The sequence below is a fragment of the Sceloporus occidentalis genome, unplaced genomic scaffold (assembly GCF_023333645.1).
Source record: "Sceloporus occidentalis isolate IW3139 unplaced genomic scaffold, rSceOcc1.0.p SCAF_373, whole genome shotgun sequence".
Lineage (NCBI taxonomy): Eukaryota > Metazoa > Chordata > Lepidosauria > Squamata > Phrynosomatidae > Sceloporus > Sceloporus occidentalis.
Window position 1 is genome coordinate 446,050 of NW_028317353.1, and position 15,696 is coordinate 461,745.

At 40.5% G+C, this 15,696-nt stretch overlaps 2 protein-coding genes across 2 annotated transcripts; both read right to left on the reverse strand.

The window, feature by feature from the left end:
• LOC149273504 (cytochrome P450 2G1-like) lies at nt 1-6,072 on the reverse strand. The gene is made up of 9 exons (XM_089506242.1): nt 5,905-6,072; nt 5,595-5,757; nt 3,825-3,974; nt 3,411-3,571; nt 3,058-3,234; nt 2,088-2,229; nt 1,068-1,255; nt 419-560; nt 1-182 (listed from the first exon to the last, which is right to left on the reverse strand). The coding sequence occupies exons 1-9, from the start codon at nt 6,067-6,069 to the stop codon at nt 1-3; spliced, it is 1,470 nt and encodes a 489-aa protein (XP_089362368.1). The 5' UTR covers nt 6,070-6,072.
• A 1,043-nt stretch (nt 6,073-7,115) lies between these two features.
• LOC149273505 (cytochrome P450 2G1-like) lies at nt 7,116-15,696 on the reverse strand. Its single transcript, XM_089506275.1, has 9 exons — nt 15,511-15,696; nt 14,980-15,133; nt 13,699-13,848; nt 11,729-11,889; nt 11,394-11,570; nt 9,600-9,748; nt 8,892-9,072; nt 8,266-8,407; nt 7,116-7,297 (listed from the first exon to the last, which is right to left on the reverse strand). Exons 1-9 carry the CDS (start codon nt 15,694-15,696, stop codon nt 7,116-7,118), a joined length of 1,482 nt encoding a protein of 493 aa, XP_089362401.1.

Below are 15,696 nucleotides of genomic sequence, written 5' to 3' on the forward strand. Positions count from 1 at the left end.
TTAGCGCTGGATAAATGAAAGCTTGTAGCGGATGGGGGTGTTCAGAAACCCCGCCATTCGTGGTGCGATGTCCGCCTCGGTGAATTTCCTTTCCGAGCTCAGAGTGAAATTCTGCAGGAGGGTGGTGAAGAACAGAAAAAAATGCATCCGTGCGAGATTTTCCCCGGGGCAGACCCGCTTCCCTGCAACAAGACATTTTAACCTTTAATACACAAGCGCTGGAGTCATTTGTAGATTAATAGACTTTAATAGACTTGGTCCATTCGTTTTCTGACAACAATTTCCATTTCATTCAGGGGATTTTTACATTCAGAAATGAAATTTGTTGTCGTTCACCCTCATTCACGCTCTCAGGCTCTTTCACACCATCTCACATTCTCACTCACGCTCTCTCATGCCCTCTCTACAAACGTTTCACCTGCAGAAAATGCCATCATAGCCTCGTTCTTTTTAAAGCCGCCATTCTCATCCAAAAAGTGGTTGGGATTGAATTTATACGGGGTGGAGAAATACCCAGGATCTCGGTGGACAGAGCAGAGGAGAGTGTAGACATCGGTACCCTAAAAATAAAAGGGTGTTACAGAAAAAATACTCATGGAATGTATGTCCCACTTCTCTGGCAGATATGGGCTTACATAGAAACATTGATGCCTGAAAATAACCATTTGGCCCAAATAGTCTTCCTGTTTTCAGAGATGTCAGAGATGTTTAATCTTAATCATGAGCTTACATAGAGACATAGAATTTGACGGCAGAAAATAACCATAGTCTTCCTATTTTTCCTGATGTTAGATTTGGATCTTAATCAGTCATTGGTCTTCCCTTTAAATCAGGGTAGCTTTTTACCTATCCGATACATGTTTAAATTCCCTTACTACATCAACGTCAATCGAAGACCCCATTTTCTCTTTAGATGATATGACTAGATCTTAAATCACCTCACCTTTCCTGCATTAGCAGCTCACTAGGCACATTCCTTCTTAAACCCATTTTCAGTCAATTAACAAATATAGACATACTTTACTTATTCTTCACTATTCTATTCAATGTGACTAACATAGTTTTACCTTGGGAATGGTGTATCCCCTGAATTGAGTGTCCTTGGTTGTCATATGGGGGGTATTAAAGGGAACAATGTCAGCAAATCTGTGGATTTCGTGAATCACAGCATCTGTATACGGCATTTTCACTCTGTCATTAATATTCGGACCTCGAACTCGTCCAATCACTTTATCAATTTCCTCATGTACTTTGGCTGTGAAATAAAAAAGATCAATAGACTGTTTTATTTCTTTGACAGAGCATATTTATAACAGAAAATTAGTACTGGACTGGCACATACAAGGATGACCACTATCACCCAGCCCTGCTATTGGGAACATTTATATCGCTTCTTAATATTTGCCATGATAGGAGAGGATACCATAACAGGGCTGGATATTTAACTTTATTTAGTTTTTAATAAATCAAATATATTTATATTTATTACACCAGGTAATAGTGGAGGCATAAGAGCAAAGTGTGCTTAATATATTAAAGCAGGAACCATCAATGTAATGATCATACAGTCAGTTTATTTCGCAACAGATCAAAATGTAATTTTATATTATGAATAAGTAGGATACAACATGAGCAGTTTGTAAGAAATTATCGTCAGTAACCAACAACCCTGAGCACGGGAGATCATTTTTCCTCTCCATGTTGCCACCTGGAGGCTCTGCGGTTGCTGGGATTCCTGTCTCCCACATGTCCCCTGTCATGGTGATTTTGGGTTCCTCACATACCTGTTGCTTATTCAGTAATGAGGGGCCTATATATACCATGGCTGCTTGCAGCTACCCTTGGCAGAGCATTGTATCGTGACATAAATCACAACGGAACACTAACACGGTTCATCCAAACAAGTGGCGAGAAGATGTCTGTGGTATGTTTGTTTCTGTCTGTGTATATATTTAAAGGTGTATGCATCTAATAGAATAAATACCGTTAAACTCATAGGCGTAGAAATTAAATATGTTTATTAGCACATTAATTACTAACAAGCAGACTAGGAATGGCCATCTTGGCTTCCTGGTACTACGGCCTACCTTTAATCTCGGGGTATTTTAGCAGAAGAAGCAGCCCATGTTTCAGGGTGGTGCTGACGGCCTCAGCCCCCGCAATAAACAGGTTATGGACTGTTAGTAATAAATTCCTCATATTAAACTCTGTGTTAGGATTATCTTTTTCCTGCAGGAAAGGAGAAAAAAACCCACAAAGCCTCATCTTACTTTTATTCTGTATTCACTTATCTCTCTATTACGCCATATACCCCACCCTATAACCCCTCTTGTTACTCCATGTACCCCACCCTATAACCCCTCTTATTACTCCATATACCCCACCCTATAACCCCTCTTATTACTCCATATACCCCACCCTATAACCCCTCTTATTACTCCATATACCCCACCCTATAAGCCCTCTTATTACTCCATATACCCCACCCTATAACCCCTCTTATTATGCCATATACCCCACCCTATAACCCCTCTTATTACTCCATATACCCCACCCTATAACCCCTCTTATTACGCCATATACCCCACCCTATAACCCCTCTTATTACTCAATATACTCCACCCTATAACCCCTCTTATTACGCCATATACCCCACCCTATAACCCCTCTTATTACTCCATATACCCCACCCTATAACCCCTCTTATTACTCCATATACCCCACCCTATAACCTCTTAGGAGGTGCCCTTTAAGTTCTTTACTTTATGTATTTAGTATAGACCCGTTGCTAAGAACAAATCCAGAAAAAGCTTGATATTAAGAGTTCACGTTCGTGCCTTTGCAGATGATCATTTAGAAAAGGATTATACTCAGTTGCAAAAGTTAATAAATAGCTTTTCTAAAATTTTAAACTCTTTGGTTAGCATGGGGAAATGTAAAGGCACTTTTGGATTGGAGATCAAGTAAAAGCCTTTGCAATTTCTTTTAAAATGAAGAATCTCTCTATAATCCGTCCACTTACTCCATATAACATCCCCATAAATCATTAGATCATACCTCTTCCATTTTTATAAGGAAAGCATCAATAAAATCTCTGGTGTTGTTGGGGTCCAGCGTCTGCTGGTGCATCTTTACTTTTTCTTTTATAAAAGTCACCATCTCTTCAGAAATGGCTGTGAGCTTTTGATGAGGACCAGGGACGTAATTCATGACCTGCGGAAGGACGCTCTGCAACTGGAAACCAAAGGAAACATTCATTCCTTTTCTCATTCCTCCACAACAAAAGAAGCCACCATTTCAAGACATTTAGTGGATTGGTGAAAATATGTTTAGTGAATGTTACAGAATAGATTAAATGACGCAACATTGGGCAGGTCTTAACTTTGTAGATAGAAATTAAAAGCCGTTACCTGTCCCCAGGGGCTGCTTATCAGACGAAAGGTCTCTTCTACGTATCCCAGGAGCTTCGAAAACCTCTCATCCTTATATTCCGAACGGTCCCCAAATACGATAGAGAAAAGGATATTGGAAGAAGCATACATGAATAATTTGGTTGGATCAGTGGGCTGCCCTGCAAAGAAAAAAACCAAAATGAAAATTATAGTGGAAAGATCTCATCAGATTCAGTTAATTTGTAGCAATTCGTCCACCGTAACATTTAACTCATGAACCCAGCACTGCCTTCTATTACTCCTTTCGAGTAATAGAAACTTGTCACCCTTAGTCTTTTGGTCAATAAAAACCTGAAGTGATAACCTAAACAGAAATATATATATATATATATATATATATATATATAAAACTATTATTATAATAGTTCAAACCTCTCAGATTCTTGAGTTCCTCCACTATGCATTCCGCTTCTTCCTGGATTTTTAACTCAAAGCTTTTCTTCCCAAATCCAAAACTCTTCAGGGTTTTAAAAGTGAAGCCTCGCATCTGTCTCCATCGCTCCCCGTTGCTGAAACTTATTCCTGAAAGCGAGACATTGCATTTCATGTGCTGTTAAATGGCCGTGACCATTATCGGCGTTTTTTTGTGTGATGGTGGTGCGGTTATTGTGCCAAAATTCAGGACATTACAGCGCAGAGCAGCAAAAATACCCCAAGGGTGCATACTGTCAGTTACCGGGAAGGTATATGGTGGAACTGAAAGCGAGAGGTTTTGCTGGTTACAATAACGCGTTGGTTTCTACTCTAGCAAGAGAAAAAAAAATGCTCAATCTCTTTTTATGGATTAGCCCCTTCGCATACTTACGACTGGTCAAGCTCTCCGTAAAATGCTATATTTTTTTTTTATTATGCGTGAATTTATTAGACATAATATTGAAATACTGGAGCTGGTTGAAGCCCGTAGACTCCAAATGGGGTTCATCAACTAGATGGCCACCATGCTACACATTATTGGGTTGGTACACGATGGCAGTCATTGGGATGTGGTGTTGTTTTGACCATAATAATATGTTAACTCGATCCCTGTCTAATCTCGTCTAATCTGTGGAACATACCAATTTCCAAACATTTTTGGGAAGTTAATAAAAGTTCTCACCCAGCCATGTTGGAGACAAAGGTCTGAACAAATGTAATAGAGCCAAATAACATACTGGTAAAAAAGATTAATGATTTGCAGAACCATTAACCACTATCAGGAAAAGAAACTCGGTTTGGGAGGGGAAAGGAGAGAGAGAGGATAGGAGAGACAAGAAAGAGACAAGATGGGATAGATATTAAAATACATAAAGGCATTTAACAAATGACAGGAGATAAGTTTATTTCAATGGATTAAAAATGTTAGAAAAGGAGATCATAATCTAAAGCTAGAGAGTCTTGGAAGGGAGTTTTACTTTGCTGAAAGGGTAGTATTTAAATGGAACAGCCTCCCAACAGAAGTGGAAGAGGCTATGTAATGGAGTGTATAAACCCTTCACCCAAGCAAGATACCAATGGGGTTAAATCCGCCTGTGGGGGGGGGGGGTCATGGACAATTGTTACTTGAGTTTAAAAAGTACTGCAGTTTTGGACCTTTTTGGAGAGAGGCCGGTGAGAGACGTCTCCGAGTTGGGACTAGATGCTACCGGATGGATTCGCAATAGAACATTTATTGAAGTTTGACATCCTAATATGTATAAAGAGAGGAGTGTTCTTTTATTTGCTGATTATTGACATGAGGCTCTGAAGCTAAGAGACTGTTTATTCGGCTGCAGAGTGAACCTTCTGTCTCCTGTCCTGCGGAGACACTCACTTCCACGGGCTAACACAGCTAGAGCACTGAAACATGCACAGGATAGACGTATAGTTCCTGAATCTAAGACGAGTCTTTACAGCAGGAGAAACGGAAGACGAAAAAGAATCTGTATTCTTGCTGCTGAAATATGAATTAACTCCATTAAGGACAATGGGCGGTCCCTAAACCTATTGAAAACAATGCATTTTGATTGTCATTAAGGGGTTAAAACAAATCCTTCCATGTTCTACGCAGAGCAGGTTTCAGGCCAAGTTGTGCATGCAAAAGTTTTCTGCCACAAATAAGTCAAAATTGTATCAAAGTGTGAGTGTCGATAACACAAACCGTATCCGACTCCCAGCTTTTCTCACCATAACCCTGAGCGAAGTTGTCAATCGTTGGAAGTTTCCCGCGAGCCGCAAAGTCGTCTCCCTGAGTGATGAGAGCGTCTCTGACAGCCTCGTACCCGCTGATCACAATCACAGGATTTGGCCCAAAATACAGGGTGTAAACTGAGCCGTATTTCTCAGAAAACTAGAATACAAAATGATTGCTGCTTGTGAGACCATTCAGGGTCATAAACTGATTGAGTGAACCCAATACCAAAACCCCTCAGTAGGCTCGCTGTCATTGGGTCACCATCTTTTTCTTGCATTTTAATAAATAATGGAAAAAACCAACCTTCTTCAAAGAATTCGCCATCTTCCCCCGTTCTATCTGCAGCAGGTTTCCGATAAAGGGCAGGGGGGTCGGTCCGGGGGGCAGATTGCGGTTCTTGTACATTGAGCTCCATGTTGAGTATAAGAAGATGCAGCAAATGAGCGTCAGGAGCAGTATGAAGAACATGATGGAGGTTGAAGAGATAAGATGCTCGTTACCAATCAGATGTGTGTTTGAAAAAAAATTGTAGAACTATCTTTACTCTGCGTCGATGGATCAGTCTGAACGGACTCCGGAGGGATGCACACCGCTTAAAGTCAGTACCGCCAGCTGGAATGCGTATTGTTTTGAAACCTAACCTGAAAAAAATCTTGGATCGAGACCTGGTTGGCATATGGCATGTCTGTTTTTATTTGCCAACAAACTTTTTGTTCCTCTCATGACCTTTGTCTGTCACTCTTCAGCTGTCATTACCTCTTCTCACTCTGGCATTCAGGATTCGCTGTAGCTCTCTGAAAACGCACCTCTTTTGAGAAGCAATACAACCTTCTCTCATAACACTCTCAGCCAGCATCTTATCTAAACCATCTGAATGACCACCAACCTCTACAGCTCATCCCCATCCAAGCAGTCCACTCCTACCGTTTCAATTCCCCCTCAACCGACTAGATTGTAAGCTCTCAAGGCCAGAGCCCTCTTCTCCTTTTGTACCACTTTGTAATTTTAAATTTACTTTACCAACTCAGATTGTAAAGCACTACGGAATCTGCTGTCACTATAGAAATAAATGTAATGCCCATCACATTTTAGGCATATCAGCATTAATTTGTAATCTCTTCCCCATTTACCAATGAACTATCTATGAATAGAGGGTGAGATATATAATCAATAGGATCAATACGGTATACATAACCCTCAAGCATGCATATTATACAGTGGTTATAATACTAGAACAACCAGACTTGGCTTTAAATCAATTTATTTTTCTTCTTTATCACAAATCACTATACACATTTTTAGCATTTTTTTTACAGATTTTTTTTTTTAGAATTTATTGTAGTTTTAATAAGTTTTGTTTTTTTTAAAGTTTTAGTAAATGTTTTGATCAGGAAGGAATATTCATATCTTCCGTGGATGTAGTATTGCATTATAAGTTATCATGGCAAACTATGCAAACCCCAAACCACCAACAAGAAGCTATATTCAGACCAAATGCTCAATGCGTTGTAGAATTAGCGCTGGATAAATGAAAGCTCGTAGCGGATGGGGGTGTTCAGAAACCCAACCATTCGTGGTGCGATGTCCGCCTCGGTGAATTTCCTTTTCGAGCTCAGAGTGAAATTCTGAAGGAGGGTGGTGAAGAACAGAAAAAAATGCATCCGTCCCAGTTTTTCCCCGGGGCAGACCCGCTTCCCTGCAACAAGACATTTTAACCTTTAATACACAAGCGCAGGAAGCATAGCCAAAAAGTATTTTTAATACATTGGTTTGAAACCACTGTATGAATCTGAAATTCAATAAAGCCACTTTTTGTCTTCTTCAACTTCTTCAACTGCAGCTTTCCTGTGAGTTCCAGCTTCTTCCCCACTGTGCAGGGTAAGAGGAGGTAGGGAATGTTAACAGGGGACCCCAGTTTCTTTTGACTTATTTATAGTTAGAGCGACAATTGTTTACATTTTTATTCAAATCAAGATCTTTTGCATGCCTTCACCTAAAACACACAAAATATTTTTGGGGCAACAAATTTGGTTTCAGAATTTTTAAAAAAAGCCTCCCGTTTTCCAAAGCTCAGGAAACTAAAAAATTATTCTATATATATATATATATATATATACCTTTGTGTGTAATCTCATCAGTTACTGTGTCCCTTAATGGCAGAAATAAAATGTGATTACCCTAGACCTCGATGGCAGAGGCGTTGCTAGTCTCCTGTGATGCCTCTATTATGTCTGTGCCCCCAAACATCTTGTCTGAGCCATCTTTGCCACCAAAAAAGAGTATGGCTGGTAGCGCTAAGTGGGGGGTCATCTGGATAGGGGGCCCTAAAACTACTTATGGCGGCCCTGGGAAGCAGCAAGCTGGAAGAATTTGCAAATGCATATTCGGATGGTGTGCTGTGCGCATGTGTGCCGCCATCAAAGGAGGGAAGCGTGCACTCTGCCTCAGTCTCCAGAGGTGTGAGTGTCACAGGCAGTCAGACAGTGCTCCAGTCTTTCAGGTAAACCAATACTTATATTTCATTGCATTATAGATCCACCCTCAACAACCCACAACTATGGCAACCTTATTTTTAGTTGACATATAACCTCAGTCGGGTCTGGTCAGTGGCAATCACATTTAACTTGACTGATGTTGAACCTTTTAGACCAAATAATTTTTCACCTGCAGAAAATGCCATCATAGCCTCGTTCTTTTTAAAACCACCATTCTCATCCAAAAAGTGGTTGGGATTGAACTTGTATGGGGTGGAGAAATACCCGGGATCTCTGTGGACGGAGTAGAGGAGAATATAGACATCGGTACCCTAAAAGGACAGAAAAAATACTCAGTAACTTTGTCTCACTTATGTGGAAGATGTGAGCTTGTTCTCTAAAGCTGGAATTTTTTCTGATTTCAATTTATTATTTCAAACCGCAGTGAGCTTCTCCTACAGGAAGGGCTGTGCCTGCCCTGTGTAATGTACAGGTAAATCGTTGAGATCCTTTTCCTGAAATCTCATTCCTTCTGATAGAGAATTGAATGAATTTAATTTAATTGAATTTATATCTTATGCTATGTTGACTCAATAACATTTATCACTTTAAACTAAAGACTCTGTTTTCACTTTGACTGCAATGACTATGCCCATTTCTCTCAACTGAAATCTCTCCATAATTACCCTTCTGGAGGAGTAGCTCAATGGGGTCACTCTTTCATAACTCCCTCTCCAGTCAGTCAATAGGTCTGCTTTTGTAATTATTCTTATTAATGTGATTAGCTCATCTCACTAACGTTCTAGGATTTTTTGCCTTGGGAATGGTGTATCCCCTGAACTGAGTGTCCTTGGCTGTCATATGGGGGATATTGAAGGGAACAACGTCAGCAAATCTGTGGATTTCATGAACCACGGCATTTGTATACGGCATTTTCACCCTGTCATCAATATTCGGAGCTCGACCTTGTCCAATCACTCTGTCAATTTCCTCATGGCTTTGAAATAATAAAAAAATAAATAATAGAATGGTTAATTTCTTTGACAAAGAATATTGGTAACAGAAAATAAATGATGGTCTAATAGGCACATACAAGGATGACCACTATCACCCAGTCCTGCTATTATGAAATTATATCTCAACGCTATAGCAGGGACATATTTTTAAATGTAATTAAAGGATAAATAAACAAACATGTCTATTCCTGAGTTATTTTTTATTGAATCTAAAAGTTCATATATCTATCTATCTATCTATAGATATATATACACAAAGCAAGAACCATCAATGTAGTGATCATACAGCCAGTTAGTTCCCTAACAGTGAGAGAAAAAAATATAATTTTCATAATAAAATTATAATTTAGAATTTTAAAAAATTCCAAACTGCCAGTCATGGACCACATGGTATAAATGGGTGCTAGACAGCATAGAACCATGCAGCAAATAATAATAAATACATTTTCTCATTTTTATTTCATAGGCACTGGAGATTTCAATAACTTTATTGTCTTCCCAGCCCTGCTGCCTACCTTCAATCTCAGGATGTTTTAGCAAAATAAGCAGCCCGTGTTTCAGGGTGGTGCTGACGGCCTCAGCTCCCGCAATAAAAAGGCTATGGACTGTTAGTAATAGATTTCTCATGGTAAACTCTGTATTTGGGTTGTTTTTTTCCTGCAGGAAAAAGGAGAAAAATATAAGCAATCTTAGTTTTATTCTGTATTCAGTTATCACTTTAATACTATTACTCTGTAGAACCCTCCCTATAACTTCTACTTGTTGGAGCTTCTGCAGGGAAACTGTGGATGGCCCCAGACCCAGGATAGAGGGGAGATGACTTCAATACTCATACTAATCCAACCCCAGAGAGAATTAAATGTCCATACCTGGGAACTCTCCCCCTTAAATAGGAGAGGTTTCCCGCGATGTCAGCGGGAACGCCTACCAACATCAGCAGGACCGCCCACTGACATCAGTGGGCACTTCTGGCCCCATCCCACAAGGGTAGGCTCCAGGTAGCTTACAGGCATGGTCATGTCAGTAGGGCAGTGCAGAAGGCTTTGGCATCTAACTGTGATAGACAATTAATTGGAAGGTGCTTGTCACAACAACAACCAATCTATATGGTGAGATTGAAGACTTTTGAGGCTATTCACAAGCCCTTAACTATTGTGACCCAACTCTACTTCAATCACATGCAGAAAAATGTGCAGGTTCACTAATCTGTGATTCAATTCGCAAAGAAATGCTAGTGCCTGTAGTTCAATGTCCTGGTTTGTAATTCTCAAAATCAAAACCCTTGTACATTACTATATATATATTTACAACTCTTAAATAATGTAATGGGTTGATGCCTTGGGGTCATCCTTGACTCAAACCTCTCCTTCATCCCTCACATTCAGTCCCTCGCCAAATCCTGCCGCTTGCACCTAAAAAACATCTCTCGTATCCGCCCATTCCTCACCCAAGTATCCACAAAAACCCTCGTTCATTCCCTTATCATTTCCCGTCTTGACTACTGCAACACTCTTCTGGTTGGCACTCCACTGTCTCGACTCTCTCCTTTACAGTCTATCCTAAATGCCGCTGCTAGGCTCATCTTCCTTGCACGTCGCTCCTCTTCTGCTTCCCCCCTCTGTGAAACCCTCCACTGGCTTCCGATTACCTTTAGAATTAAATTTAAGATCCTGGTACTGACATCCATAACACTGCTCCTCCGTACATTTCTGACCTCATTAGCATATACTCTCCTACTCGATCCCTACGTTCCTCCCATGGGCTAAGGCTCTCCTCCTCACTCATCACCTCTTCCTTTTCCCGTCTACAAGATTTCACTCGAGCTGCCCCATATCTCTGGAATCTTCTCCCAAGGAACCTTCAGCATTCTCCCTCCCTCCCAACTTTCAAGAAACATCTAAAAACCCACTTCTTCAGAGAAGCCGCACCATCTTAGCTGCTAGAACTTCCTTGTCATTGATACAACCCCCACAATACCTCTCACCCTTTCTCTATGCCTTATGTTTGTCACCCCATTTCCCTCTAGATTGTAAGCTTGCGAGCAGGGCTCTCTCCACCAAATGTATCGGTTTGTCTTAGTCTGTCAATTCTTGTCTTGTCATATCCCTTGAATTTATGTATTGTATTAAGCGCTGCGTAAACTGTTGGCGCTATATAAATAAAGGATAATAATAATAATAATAAATGTTATCAATGGTATGAAATAATTATTAGATAATATATATATGCTTTCAAACAATAGCTGACAAGAGGGAGCTATAACCCCGTCTCTTAACTATTCACATAAATCATTAGATCATACCTCTTCTATTTTTATAAGGAAAGCATCAATAAAATCTCTGGTGTTGTTGGGGTCCAGCGTCTGCTGGTGCGTCTTCACTCTCTCTTTTATATAAGACACCAACTCTTCCGAAATGGCTGTGAGTTTTTGGTGAGGGCCAGGAACGTAATCCATGACCTGAGGAAGGATGCTCTGCAACTGGAAACCAAAAGAAAAAAATTTCTCATTCCTCCACAACAAAAGAAGCCACCATTTCAAGACATTTAGTATATTGGTTAAAATATGTTTAGGGCATGTTGGGCAAAATGTAACTTTGACAGCTTTTACATTTTTAGAGAGGAATTCAAAGCTGTTACCTGTCCCCAGGGGCTGCTTATCAGATTAAAGGTCTCCTCTATGTATCCCAAGACCTTCAAAAACCTCTCATCCTTGGACGCAGAAGAGTCTCCAAAGATAATGGACAAAAGGATATTGTTAGAAGCTTCCATGAATAATTTGGTTGGATCTATGGGGTTTCCTGTGAAAAAAGGTAAGGACATTTTAATAAGGGTGGAAAGCCATGTCTGTTGCGAACATCTCATCTTGAGCTGGTGTTTGTTATGTAGAAAATGTATTGGCAGGATGTAAGAAATCCATGTATCTTTGTTACATCAGGCCTGATAGGAACATGTGTTTCTGATCATATGACAACTGTTAGAGGATCTTTCATGGCATGTTTGTAAGTTACATGAATGGTCCAATAGGGCTATGAATATTCAAATGCTGCCATTATACAGTTACAGTTATACGCTAACCGATATTGTAAATGGCTCCTCCGACTGTGCTCATTACTAGAGGCCAGAGAACCTCCATACAGCATGGAGGCCACAAAGAATGGGTTGTTATAATCGCATGTTTAGAAGGGTAAAGTCTCTTTCTCCTTAATCAATAAGCGTTGTTCCATTTATCTACTACCTTTTGAGTAAAGTAGAACTTCCTTACGTTACATCTAAGCCTCTGACCCTCTAGTTTTAGACCATGACCTCTTTTTGTACCATTGCTCCTCCTTTCGAATAAGCTTGCCTCTTGAACTTTGTGAAAGCCATTTAAATATTTAAATGTTTCTATTGTATCCCTCCTCTTCCTCAAAGCTAAGATCCTTCAACCTTCACTGATAATTTCTGTGCTGCAAACCTCTTACCATTTTTCTAGCTTTCCTCTGAACTCTCTCCAATGTGTCAATATCCTTCTGGAGATAGGGGCAACGCATTTAGTTTCCTTCCCTGTGGGTTCGGATGAAATTCAGAGGGCATTTTACATTTTGTTACCACTCACCCTCATTAACTCTCTCACCTTCTCTTACTGCCTATTACACTCTAGCTGTGTCTACCTACCTTATCTACCTGCCTTGCTTTTACCGCAGAGTCACATAACTTTGCATGACGAGACTCCACTGTGTTCCCTGCCTCTCCGGGCAGGTCTAAGTCTGGACTGGTCCTTTGTGAAGACTTTTGGACCAGCCTGTGGGGCAATTTCCCACAGGCCAGTCCTCCCCTGCCAGCCAGTATCACAAGTTAGTCAGTGTAACAAATTGGCGAGCCTTCCAGTCTTGGAAGCTTATTGAATTTTCACTCTTCAAGGATAATTTCACTTCTTTTTTGAAGAAGTTTCTTTAAAACATTTCCGTCCGTGACTTGTTGACAAGAATCTAACAGTGACCAGAGAGGGATATTCAAAACTAGCTGAGAGAAGACCAGACCACTTGAAGCATTCTAAAGGTTTACCGATTGGAGATTAACACAGAAGAAAAGCGACTGATCAATGTCTAATAAAATTTACAGCAGGGAATACTAATCAAATAATGGAAATGCTACTATTTCTGAGGATCCACTTTCATTCTTACACACAATTTAAAAACATTTAAAACAAGAATTGATATTTGGTATTACAAGGGTGTTAATAATATAACAAAAAAAAGAGACAGGAGATAGGAAATAAAGGAATTTGGAAAGATGCTGAGGGCAGAACACCTGCACCTTAAATCATTTACGGAGTCTACCCTCCCTCTCATTCTATTCTTTTGCGGTCTCTTCTCTCCGCTTTCTCTTCGCATTGCAGTGATATATCACCCTTGCAGTTTTTAAACCACTGTTATGTCTGGCTCCCCTTTCTGGGTGATTTTAACATTCTTTTGACTTACCCAACAACTCTGCCAACTCCAAACTCCTCTCCCTAACCTCCTTTCCTGGCCTTTCCCAATGGATTAATTCTCCCACATGCATATTTTGGTCAGTTAACAAGATGAGATGATAACCTCAACAGAAATTATTATTATAATAGTTCTAACCTCTTAGACTCTTGAGTTCCTCCACTATGCATTCCGCTTCTTCCTGGATTTTAGACTCAAAGCTTTTCTTCCCAAATCCAAAATTTCTCAGGGTTTTGAAAGTAAAGCCCCGCATCTGTCGCCATCGCTCCCCGTTGCTAAAACTTATTCCTAAAAATGAAAAAAACATTGCATTTCATGTGCTGATAACTAAACACGCCCGTTATTAGCCGCTTCTGTCTGACGGCGGCGCGGCTATTGGGTAATGGTTGAGATATTATAGTACAGATGAGAACATAGAGAATTGTGGGGAAAATGCTCAGCATTTGGCAGACATGGCATTTTTGTCATCCCAGAGCAGCAGAAATGCCCCGGGGTGCATACTGTCAGCTACCAGGCAGGTAAGTATGAGGTGTATCTGAAATAATCCTGCTGATTACAAGAATGCGTTGGTTTTTAATCTAGAAAGTAGACTTGGGTGCCGGCCAACTCTTTGTGTTCGTCTTCGTGGAGAAAAAAGTCTTCATATTCCACGAATATTCGCCCGTTCCTGTGTTCGGTTTGGGCGAATATTCGTGTACATTCCTCGTGTCCATTTTTTCCCCTTTTTTTGCAGAATGGGTTAATACGGGGTTAACGCTGTACGCACTACGCAGCAGCTTTGGCACCAGGATTTTAAAAGGTCCGTACGAGCAACTCTATTGGTCGCTAGCAGGGGGCTCGTCTGCCATCAACCAATGAAGTGCAGGGGCCGCCATGTTCGTTTCTTTGGTATTCGGGCTGAAAAACGAAATCGCTCCAATTGTGTTCGTTTTCATGTTTACCCGAATACAAACGCACAAGTTTACTAGAAAGAGAGATGAAAAATGCTCAATAATCACTTTTATGTATTAGCCCCGTTGCGTACTACTATCCGTGTTCATCGTCTCTCTCTCTGCTGGTCTGTTTGAGTTTAATTGGCAGTCAGGCTGCGGAGGCCACTGAATTTAGTTCCATTACTTCTGTATTCATTAAAGTCAAGTTTTCTACCGGCCCAACCACATTTTGATTCAATTTGTTTTGACATTAAAATGCTAAGTGTCCTATACCACATTCTCATATCAATCAAAAACAAGTGCTTTCTCTACCCAAAGTGGATTTCAAGCCAAATGATGCATGAAAAAGGTACCTGCCACCAATTAGGCAACAAAAAGGAAAAAAAATACCATTTTCATCCTACACAAACTGCAAGTGGTTTCAGAAACAAACAAAAAAACACCTTTTTTTTTAATATACAATCATCCGACTCCCAGCTTCTCTCACCGTAACCCTGAGCGAATTTGTCCAGAGTTGGGATTTTCCCGCGGGCTCCGAAGTCGTCTCCCTGAGTGATGAGAGCTTCTCGCACAGCCTCGTACCCGCTGATCACAATCACAGGATTTGGCCCAAAATACAGGGTGTAAACCGAGCCGTATTTCTCCGTTAACTAAAACACAAAACGTATCGGTGACGATTCTGCAGCGTAATGTCTGATTGTTCGAGCGTTCAGTAAGCGAAACTCACCCAAAACCCAGCAATAGGCTTATCCATCAAGTCATTTCTGTCTGTTCACTTAAACGCATCAGTATCAGAGTTTACCTTTAACCCCTTAAACATTATTATTTATTGTTTTATATAGCGCCATATTCCGTAGTGCTGTACAATGGGTAGACAGGACAAACGATCAGCATATAACATTATAATTTGACTTACAGAAACAGGTGAGGAGGGTCACTGTCTTCAGGTCACTTTATATTGGTCTGTCATTTTAACCATTAAACACGACACTAACCTTCATTTCAATAAATAATAGACGGGACCGACCTTCATAAAAGAATTTGCCATCTGCCCCCGTTCTATCTGCAGAAGGTTTCCAATAAAGGGCAGGGGGGTCGGTCCGGGGGGCAGATTGCGGTCCTTGTACATTGAGTTCCATGTTGAGTGGATGAAGAGGCAGCAAACGAGCCCCAGGAGCAGTATCTCGACCCACGTTAAGACCAT